The 11,533-nt window shown below is 35.9% G+C and overlaps 1 protein-coding gene across 1 annotated transcript in view; it reads left to right on the top strand.

Moving 5' to 3' along the window:
- Positions 1 to 11,533, top strand: part of RBM6 (RNA binding motif protein 6) — an 87,573-nt gene that overhangs the window by 19,793 nt on the left and 56,247 nt on the right. The window contains 2 exon segments of the mRNA XM_032458470.1: positions 203 to 292; positions 1,557 to 1,626. Coding sequence (XP_032314361.1) covers positions 203 to 292; positions 1,557 to 1,626 — 160 coding nt within the window.

Raw genomic sequence — 11,533 nt, 5'->3', positions numbered from 1 at the left:
TGAGCATGGGTCTTAGCACACTTGTCATCTAATGATTTAAATCAAATTTTGTAACTCAGAAAAACAGAAAAAATTACAATTTTTCATATCTTCATATGATGCAAGTCATTCTGACTTTTGATCCTGAGTACCTATATTTCATGTTCAGTTACATTTTGTATACTAACGTATATATGAAATAATTTTTTATTCTGGATTCAAGGATCAAGATTATAGGACTGGCGCAAGTGAGGAGAAACAAAGCAAGCTCATTCGATTAAGTGGGGTGCCTGAAAATGCCACAAAAGAAGAGGTAAGGGTCTTTGTTTTCTTTTTCTTGTTCCTTTTTTTTGTTAAAACTTTTTTTAACTTTTAATTTTGAAAAATTGTAGATTCACAGGAAAGTGTGAAGAAATGTTCAGAGAAATCTTGGGTAGCCTTCATCCAGGCCCCCCCCCCCCAGTGTTAACATCTTGTATTATTATAGTATAGTAGCTAAACCAGGAAATTGGCTTTGGTACAATCCATAGAGCTCATTTATATTTTACCAGTTATACACGTACTTACTGAAGTGTGGTTTGTAAAAAAAAATTATGACAAATGTTTGCTGTCCTCAGACTTGATAATCATCCTTTAGAGAATAATCCAGGAGGGAGGGTTGGAGTGCATACGTAAAGATGCAGCAAGAGTGAAAACTGGGAGCTGTCTAACTCCTCAGTGTTAAAGGACTGGCTGACTAGATTATGGATGACCTTAAGGAAGAACTTAGAATATTACAACAACAAGAGCAAATAGTACTTACTCTGTTAGGCACTGTGATGCTTACAAGCATTAGTTCATTTAGTTATCATGACATCCTATGAAATAAGTGCTCTTTATTCATTCACTCCAAATATTAAGCACTACTGTATGCCAAACAGTGTTCTAGGCATCAAGTGATATATCAGTGAACATTATAAAGTCACTGCTTCCATGGATAATAAAAAAAGTAAGCAAAAAAAAAAAAAAATTCAAGCAATGATAAATGCTCTGAAAAAAAAAAACAAAACTAAAGTTTAGGGATTACAGCATCACTGGGGTAGGGGCTTTTTTAGATTGAGTAGTTGTGGAAAACATCACTGAGGAAGTGACATTTGAGCCCAGGCCTGAATGCAAGTGAGAGAACTGTCCATTTGAAAATGGGTAAAAGAACTGACTAGGCTGAAGGAGTTCAAGTGCCACAGTCCTGGACTGGAAAGAGCTCAGTTCATTATCTTATGTTTAACAGATGAGAAACTGGGCACTGGAAAGTTACACAGCAAGTGAGCGGAAGAGGCTTAGAATATAGGCAGTCTGATTTCAGAGCTTAGCTCTTAAGGTTATGCTTTTCTGCCTTTTTTTATGTTCTTGGGAATATTTGAATAATTATATTCTATTCATTCAACAGTTTTTGAGTGCCTAAAGTGTAAATAGCTTAATTTTGCCTTTGCAGAGTAATCATAGCTTTAAATTACGTAGGATAAAAACCACTAGGGGAATAAAATGATCAGTATTTGATTATGCTGTGTATCATTAATGTACATACCATGTTCTTGCAGATTCTTAATGCCTTTCGGACTCCTGATGGCATGCCTGTAAAGGACTTGCAGTTGAAGGAGTATAACACAGGTGAGTTTCACGACTTGCATGTGGCCTTGGGTTAGGAAGGGCCTATATCAAATATCTGCATCTTGTGCTACTCAAAATTCTTTTTGAGAAACCACAATTAAGATTTCCAGAAGCTCCTGCTGATGCCTTCAAATAACAGCCAGCTTTAGTCTTAGCGTGGTTCTTTGTGGATATTTGTCCACACTTGGGCGATGAGGATTCATGTTCCAGTTCTTCTAAGTGCCTATGAGATACAAAGTGAGTGTTGCAGCATTTGTCCCCAAATATATTTTATATAATTAAATTGTTAAACTTTCTACTTTTGTTCTTCATGGTGGTGGAATATTTACATTTGAGCCTGGTAGGATTTTCATCTTACTATAGGTAAAATTTTACATTTCATTGTTTCAGCATGGAATTTTGAACTTTCTAGAGAAATTGGACAAATTAGTGGTTTCTTGAATTTTCAGCCTTGTTCTTAGAACAGAGTCCTGTAACAGCTATTTTGTTGAAATCCATGAATTGATCCGGGAGGGCTTTCTTTTTGACCTCTGTACTCTGATCTGAACTGTAGATTAAACTTTTCTGAATATCCTCCTAGTATTTTTCAGTACCAAGTTTGGTCAGCTCCTTCAAATCTTATTACAGAAAAAGTAGTCAAAAGTGAAATGCCAAACCCTCAAGGTACTGGAATAATATTTTTAGGACTACACATTATGAAATGGTTTAAAAACAAAGGTAATTTTTAAGTGATTTATTTTGCAGAATTTTAAATTGAGGAAAGTTGGGTATTAATGTTTTTACAAAACTTTGAATTTCAGTAACTCGAGTTAAAGAACTTTTTGTTAAGAGTCATATTTTTGAGGATATAGTTTACTTTTAAACAGTTTACCATGGAATAAACATTTTTGCATTAACTAGGTAGCTTCTTCTGATTGGTTTTGCAGAGGCAAACTATCCACAAAAGTAAATGTGCTTGAAATAATCTGGTGCTTGTGTTAAGTACAGAAATTTTTTTCTGTAATTTGACAGCAAACTCAGAAGCATTATTTCTCAGAAAGCTGATTATATCTTTGATTTAAATGTGTCAACTCTGAATTTGTAGAAACATGACTAAGAGTAGTTATGCTGTTGTTCTTGCACACCGTTTTTGGGAGGGGGGCATGTGTCTCTTTTTTTAAAAACTTGAAGTGTAGTTGATTTATAATGTATTAGTTTCAGATGTACAGCAAAGTGATTCAGATATATATATATATATATATATACACACACACATACATACACACACACACACACACATATACATATACATATACATACATATATATTCTTTTTCAGATTCTTTTCCATTATAGGTTGATGGATATTGAATATAGTTCCCTGTGCTATACAGTAGGATCTTATTTATATATAGTAACATGTTTGTATTAATCCCAAACTCCTAATTTATCCCTCCCTGCCACCCCTTTCCCATTTGGTAACCACAGTTTGTTTTCTGTATCTGTGAATCTATTTCCAGTTTTTAAATAAGTTCATTTATATCTTTTTTTTTTAAATTCCACATTTAAGTGTTACCACGTGTTGTTTGTTTTTTCTCTGTCCTACTTACTTCACCTAATATGATAATCTCTAGTTCCATCCATGTTACTGCAAATGGCATTATTTCATTCTTTTTTATGGCTGAGTAATATTCGTGTGTGTGTGTGTGTGTGTGTGTGTGTGTGTGTGTGTGTGTGTACACACCACATCTTCTTTGTCCATTCATCTGTTAATGGATATTTAGGTTGCTTCCACGCCTTGGCTATTATAAATACTGCTGCTGTGAACATTGAAGTGCATTTATCTTTTTGCATTAGAGTTTTCTTCAGATATATGCCCAGGAGTGGGATTGCTGGATCATATGATAACTCTGTTTTTAGTTTTTTAAGGAACCTCCATACTGTTCTCCACAGTGGCTGCACCAATTTACATTCCCACTGACAATGTAGGAGGGTTCCATTTTCTCCACACCCTCTCCAGTACTTGTTATACTTTTTAATAATGGCTGTTCTGACTGGTGTGAGGTGATATGTCACTGTAGTTTTGATTTGCATTTCTCTAGTAATTAGCGATGTTGAGCATCTTTTCATGTGCTTATTGGCCATCTGTATGTCTTTGGGAAAGTGTTTAGGTCTTTGCCCAGTTTTTGATTAGATTGTTAGTTTTTTTGCCATTAAGCTGTATGAGCTGTTTGTATATTTTGGAAATTAATCCCTTATCGGTCACATTATTTGCAAATACTTTCTCCCATTCTGTAGATTGTCTTTTTGTTTTGTTTATGGTTTCCTTTGCTGTGCAAAAGCTTTTAAGTTTAATTAGATCCCTTTTTTTTTTTTTTTTTTGCTTTTATTGCAGTTATTGCATTGGAGACAGATCCAAAAAAATATTGCTATGATTTATGTCAGAGTATTCTGCCTATGTTTTCCTCTAGGAGTTTTAGACTATCTGGGCTTGTATTTAGGTCTTTAATCCATTTTGAATTTACTTCTGTATATTGTGTTAGAGAATGTTCTAATTTCATTCTTTTACATGTAACTGTCCAGTTTTTCCAGCACAGCTTATTGAAGAGACTGTATTTTCTCCATTGTATATTCTTGCCTGCTTTGTCATAGATGAATTGATCATAAGTGCACGGGATTGTTTCTGGGCTCTCTATCCTGTTCCATTGATCCGTGGGCCTGTTTTTATGTCAGAACCATACTGTTTTGATTACTGTAGCTTTATAGTATAGTCTGAAGTCAGGGAGCATGATTCCTTCAGCTCTGTTCTTTTTTCTCAAGATTGTTTTGGTTATTTCGAGTCTTTTTGTTTCCATACAAATTAAACAATTTTTTGTTCCAGTTCTGTGAAAAATGCCGTTGGTAATTTGATAGAGATTACATTGACTCTGTATATTGCCTTGGGTATGGTCATTTTAACAATAATGATTCTTCCAATTCAAGAACATGGTATGTCTTTTCATCTGTTTATGTCGTCTTCAGTTTCTTTCATCAGTGTCTTACAGATTTCGGAGTACATGTCTTTTGCCTCCTTTGGTAGGTTTATTCCTAGGTATTCTTTTTGATGCAATGGTAAATGGGATTGTTTTCTTAATTTCTTTTTCTGATATTTTGTTGTTTATAGAAATGCACAGATTTCTGTCATACACACTTTCTTAATTTACTGTTAACTTTGGGAATTAAAAGTAGAATTTATAAGCTGCAATTGCTTTTTAAGCCATAGGGCAATAATTTCAGCTTTGATCTTGTTTCACAAACTGCTTTCATTAAGTATTGATATTTTTAGGAAATGAGATATGTCTTGATGTTTAAATAGCAATTTAAAATCTTCATTTCTTTAGTTTTTATTAACTTTCTGTTTGTATTGTCAGATTTATTAGCAAATTAAAACTCACATTAATGTATGAGGTCCACAGAGGAATTTCTTAAATTTGCTGGCTATGGTAGCTATTAAAATCATAATTGAAAAAAAAAATAAAATAAAATCATAGTTGGCAGACCAAAGATATTGATAGACATATGAAATCATTCAGGATGGTGGTTAAAAAAATAATCAGCTTTCAGGAAATGCAGCCTTTTCTTGACACTTTATTATATAAAGTGATAGTCTAAGAAAAAAATATATATATACATGTATGTATATATACTTCTCTAGATGAAAAGATTGGGTTACCAGTCCTGTGTTATCTGTATAACAGCACTGTGTGGCAAGTAGAATGAACTTTTGAAATTATCTGATCATGTTACTCCCATGTGTAAAACCCTCCAGTGCCCTTCCATCTCACTTTGAAGAAATTCCCAACTTCTTGTTCTGACTTACAAAGTCCTGCGTGAGCTTGCCCTTGGCTGTTGGTTTGACCTCATCCCACACTTCTCTCCACCTTTCTTTTTATGCTCTAGCCACACAGCTAGACTTCTTTCTCTGTTAGAGCCTTTGCACTGCTCTTGCTTCTGATCCTCACTTGTCTTTTGGGGTTTAATTCTTCGCTTCAGCTTCACTTCTCAGAGGCCTTGCTTCATCATCCAGTCTAAAATCACTTAGTCATTTTTTGTCATATCTTGGTTCATCATCATAGAATCTATCGCTTTGATAATTTTCTCAGTGGTTTTGTGTATCTTATTCCTTCCACTAGAGTTAGCTCCGTGACAGCAGGAGCCTTATCTGTGTTTTTCCTTCCTGTTTTCCTGGTTCTTGACACTCTGTCTGGCCCTGATGGGTTCCTAGTATGCATGGAATGAATAATGCGGTGTATATGGAGTGATGTGTATGGCAAGCAGCTGTGGTCTGGGCAAACAAACTGGAGGTATTTACATACAGTGGAATACTACTCAGCAATAAAAATGATGAAACTACTCATGCAGGTAACATCATGGCTGAATGTCAAAGGCATTATGCCAAGTGAAAGAAACTAGACTCAAAAGCTGCACACTGCCATAGAAAGAAGCAAAGTTCTAACACATGCTACAACTTGGATGAGCTTTGAAAGCATTATTCTTGGTGAAAGAAGCCAGACACAAAGACCACATATTGTCTGATTCCGTTTATATGAAATATCCAGAGTAGGCATATCCATAGAGACAAAAAGCACGTTGAGCAGTTTGGTAGTTGTCAGGGGCTGGAGAAGAGAGAAATAAGGAGTGACTGCTTAATGGGTGTGGGGTTTCCCTTTGGGGTGATAAAAATGTTCTTCTGGAACTAGATAGTGGTGATGGTTGCAAAGCACTGAATATAATTAATGTCACTGAATTGTATACTTTTTATGTTCTGTGTATTTGACCATAACTTTTTAAAAAAGACTACATACTGTATGATTCTATTTATATGACATTCTGGATAAGGCAAAATTATAGGAATAGAAAATAGTGGTTACCAAGGTATTAGAGGAAGAGTTGACTGTAAAGTGGAAGCATGAGGGAATTTGGGGACATAATGGAACTTTTATATATTGATTGTGGTAGTGTGTATCAATGTTAAATTCACTGAAGTTGGTAACTATTTGGTTATGTAAGAGAATATCCTTATTCTTGGGAAATATACACTGAAGTTTTTAGGAGTAAAGGACCATGATGTATGCAGTTTTCTCTCATGTGCTTTAAAAAAATATTGGGTGTATATGGTGAAAGGAGGAAGAGATTAGTAATAATACAACAGATATGACAAAATGTATCAAGAGATGAATCTGGTAACAGGCATATGAGTGTGTTCTTTGTATTATTCTTGTACTTCTTTTTGTAACTTGGAAATTATTTCCAATAAAAATTTGAAAAGCTGACATAAAGCTGATCTATTTTATTTTTAAACAATCAGCAGATATCTTGCAAGATAAAGACTACAACGAACAGCTTCTGTCAACAAACTGTAGAGCAGAGGTTCTCAAAGTGGGTCTTGGATCAGCAGTGTCAGCACTGCCTCAGAACTTGTTAGAAATACCAATTCTCAGGCCCCCTTTTAGACCTTCTGAATCAGAAACTCTGGCTGTGGGGCCTACCAGCCTCTGCTTTAACAAGCCCTCCATGTGATTTTTGATACACCCTGAATTGTGAGAACCACTGCATTAGATTGACTGTTTATATTCTTAATTCTAGAACTTTTTTGCAGAGTTTAAAATAGACTTGGTAGGCAAGTGGACCTTCTATAAGTAGAAGATGCTAATACTTATGTACTATAGGATCCCATGGCAAGGCCTTGCCTACCTGATACCAGTGCTGCTATACAAATCTGAGGCAGAAGCTGGAGTAGTATTGATGTTATTTTGTGTTCCTAATTGTTCTTTCTATTTATGTAGCATACTTCCTCCAGAGATCTTGGGATGGTTGTAGATGTTCTCATTCTCGCAGTGTTTCTCTAACATAAGAATGCAGACAGAATTGCTCTTGGTTTTTAGATGAACTTGAATACTGTACAATGTAAAGCTTGCTGTGATGTTTTTTTCCAAGAGAATTCGTATCCTTTAGTCAAAAAATTATGTTTCCTTATAAGTTTCCTACATAGAAAGTAGCTCTCCAGAGTAAACTGAAGTGCTACAGAGTTATTTTAGTACTACTTTGTTAACTAGTGTCAGAAAGTTAGAAGGTTAATGTGTGGTGTTAGCAGGAAGGAGCAGTGTCTTGCTTTGATTCTGTCAGTGTTTGTATAATGAATGGACCCAGTTTCTGTGGCCCTGGGAAGGAAATTTCTTCTTAGGGAGGGAGCATTTGCAGTGACCAAGTCACTTAGTCTTGTACCCTAGCATTTTGGGTATATTGAAAATGACATTGTATCAGAGGCCCTCCACATTTATTTAGGGTAACAAGCTCATATCTTTCATTTTTCACAACTGAAATGGTTTGAGTTTTTACCTCTATGTTGATAAAACAGAAGTACCATCCTTAAGAAAAGAAGGAAAAACCCTGAGAGGATCTTTCAGTTTAGGGGCAGAAATGCATTGTGAAATGGATTGACACTGATGATTCAAAACATGCATGGTTTATGGTATCCCAAATGGAGTAGTATCACTTAGAAAAAAAGGAATTAGTTGGAAAATGCAAATACACATTCTTGCTTTATTTTTGCATTTACAGAATAGACAGGTAAAAACTTTAGTTGTTAGGGAAAAACTGATCATAGGCTAATCAGAAAATATCACATTTACTTGTCACATCTCTAAAACTGCAGAAGATGTTTTCAGCAGTCTTACTGGGTTTGGTACCACATTTGGGGAGGGTGTTTACAGTAAGCCTTAAGGAAAAGTGGCTGAGCTTTCAAAATAAGAATGTCTGGGAAGGCAAGAGGCACTTTATAGGGCTGGTTGAGTCTTGTGGAGGCAGTGGAAGGACTCTGTGACTGAGTGGAGAACTATACACCTGGAGAAGAATCCCATGATGCGGTACTGGAGGGATCAAGTGAACCTTGGGAGAGGTGCTGGAATTGGGTTAATCTTAGTCATCTTTGGAATTATCTAGGGATTTGCCTTATTTCATTTTTAAAGTTTGCCACCCCAAAGACTTTGAATAGAAGGTCCTATTAGAGAGTATGGGTGTTTTGTTATCCTTACCCTCACTTTGAGAGATTACCTTGGTGTAGGCCCTGGGAGTGGACAACTTGGTACCATGAGCAGAGACATCAGCGAGTTGTCGCTGATAATAATGTGTTCTGAGCCTTGTTAAGTGGTGTGATGCAGAACAGGTGCCCACTGGACTGTTGGGGAAATGATAGCTTGAGGTCCCTGTAGACTTTATGGGAGCAGTGAGGCACTAAGTTTTAGTGTCTCAGGGAAGTTTGAGTTTAGTTCTGTTAGCTAGTGAGGGGAGCAGTTGCCTTAGAGGATCAACCATGTTTTCAGGCTTGGTCGGGGGTGGGCACTTTTGAGGGTTTGTTACTGACTTTAAAGTAGACTGTTGCTGACTGTTTTGGAAAGCAAGACTTTAGAATGACTGGTTTTATTTAATCTTTTTCTTTGGAATTGTTAACTTTCCTGACACTTAAGATGAAACTCATTTTTTCTCTGGAATTTGACTCATCCTTCAATTAAAGCTTCCTTGTTGAAATCCCTTAAGTTAGCAAGGATGGTTAGTGGTAATATGCAGCTCTGGTGGAAAGTTGTAATGTTATTGTTGACTTTTATTGGGCTCCCTGCATCCTACCTTTCCTTGGGGCTTTTGGGTATAGAGTCTTACTCTGGATCTGAGAATGGAACATCCTTCATAACTTCACTACCCAAGGCATCACTTTATTCAGGAACAAGGACCACCAGCTTGACACTTTTTCCTTGGTAGACTATATAGCATTGGAAGTCTCTACCTAAGCCATACATAATATCTGGAGGTAGAACTGATAGCTGTTTTGAGACTGTAGCATGACAATGATGAGCAGATGACTTAATTGGCAGGTTATATTCTCTTCTCCAAAACTATTGGCTGAGATGGACTTTGCCTTTCTGAGATGTGGAAGGTGTTTGAACTCTGTGTATATCCCTCTATCAGTTCTCTGCCTTTCTGAGTTCCTTTCTCTTTAGGTAGGATTGCCCCTGGTTTCTCACTTGTCTTTTTGGCCAAATGCTCAGGTGGCTTTGACTGAGTCTTCTAGGTTGTATAAGGCTATCTGGGGCTTCCTGTGCCTTTTGGTGGTTAGGAGAATTTACTGAAGAGTTTTTTTCTGATAGAGTAGCAAGAAGAAAAAGGTCATTAATCAGCCTGCATAGTGCGGAGGGCCACTTGACTCACAGCTTCAGTCCAGAGAGGAAGAGTCATTTATACAATTATCTTCAATAGGAAGCAGATAGAAGCCATCCATAAAAACTGTTTACAAGATTTGAAATACATTGGCTTCTTCCTTTAACTTTCCCCTTGTAAAACATCTGATTTGTGCTCACCTTTTCTAGCTTACATTCTCTACCCTCAGAATGTAAATTAAAGCAGTTTTTACCTGCTTCCATGGTTCTTACATGGTTTTCACTTAGGTCTTCTATCTAATTTAAATATAAGCCTTTTAGGGACTAGATAGTGGTAATGGTTACACTAGTTTACTAATAAACCACTGATTGTACACTTTAAAAGGGTGCATTTTATGGTATGTGAATTATATCAATTTTTTAAAGTAAGCCTTTTTGAAAATTGGTTGACAAGTCATATAAAATTAATTTCTTAAAAACATTTTCATGAGTAAAAGAATATTTACAGAATTTCAGCACAGATATAAATGGCCTACTGACTGGTACTTATACCTTCGTAGTGGAGCTCATAATTAGTTGTCTCTGGTCTCAGTTCAGTTCATTATGCAATGCATAGGAAATGTTAAATTTTCATCTTTTTAAGTAAAACAGCACTCTAACCTAGAAAAACTTGTGATTCATTCTTTGGTGTTACCACCAAATATGTGCCATTCTGACTAGTGTATGGCTTTATCTTTGAAGCTATTGGACAGTGTTATTGTTTATTGATTCATTCATCCAACCAATATATATGAGTGTTGAGATTCAGAGTTTATACTGGTGAACACAAACAATGTAATTGTTGACTATAAGGAGCTTCAGTTTTTGTAGGAAATGGGTATCTGTTCTTCTTCTGAATATGCCACAGTATCTTATAATTCAGTTTTTATAAAGGGATCTGAGGGTTCTCATGTATCATGGGTCTTTTTGGCTGAAAGTTTAAAGAATTTACTACTCTGGTAACTTGATGGAAAGTATTTGGTCATTTCCAATCCTAAGGTTACTAGATGATGACAAAAATAGGACTTTTAGAGGCAGCAGGATTAAAAGAGAATAACCCCTTGAAGGTAATTATTGGTCAGAGAGATCAGCAAATAAAGTGATGTTCCCTGAGTTTCAGAGAAGAAAAAGAAATCAGAACTTTCACTTGGGTGTCACAGGAAATGATCAGATAAGAAGTAGAGAAAAATGCATACAGATGGACCTTGCTTTTTGTGTGCTCTCTGGAAGGCTTATTGTTCTTCTATTCCAATGCATATTTTTAAAAAGAATATTTTCAGCATCTAAAAATGTAGCTGGGTTGTGAGAATTTGTAAATTTCCAGAGAGGAGCTGTTTCTACACAGGAAACTTTGGAGACCTTGAAAGTTCTTGGTTGTGTCATTCTCAGTATTGGGAAGTTTCTCCATCATTTCTCCTTACTAAAAGAGGGTTGCTTTCCCTTTATGGGAGTTTTTAAATGATCAGGAGCAGTTTGAGATGTTTAGAGTTATCTGAAACCTAACTTTCAAACCACCTCAAAATGTACCTTAGGAACCAGTATAGGGGAAATGGTAATATTTCATCTGTAGAACTTAGTCCTGGCTCTGTTGAAAGAATGTTAGTTTTGTTGTGGTATTCTTTCTTTTGGTTGTATGGGGCCTATTATTTTTGTTTTTAATCACTATTTTAAATTCTGAATTTGGCCTGGAAAAAGAAAAAG

This window comes from Camelus ferus, chromosome 17 (assembly GCF_009834535.1).
Source record: "Camelus ferus isolate YT-003-E chromosome 17, BCGSAC_Cfer_1.0, whole genome shotgun sequence".
Lineage (NCBI taxonomy): Eukaryota > Metazoa > Chordata > Mammalia > Artiodactyla > Camelidae > Camelus > Camelus ferus.
The sequence above is the reverse complement of the archived record's forward strand: the minus strand, read 5'-3'. Positions and strand labels throughout refer to the sequence as shown.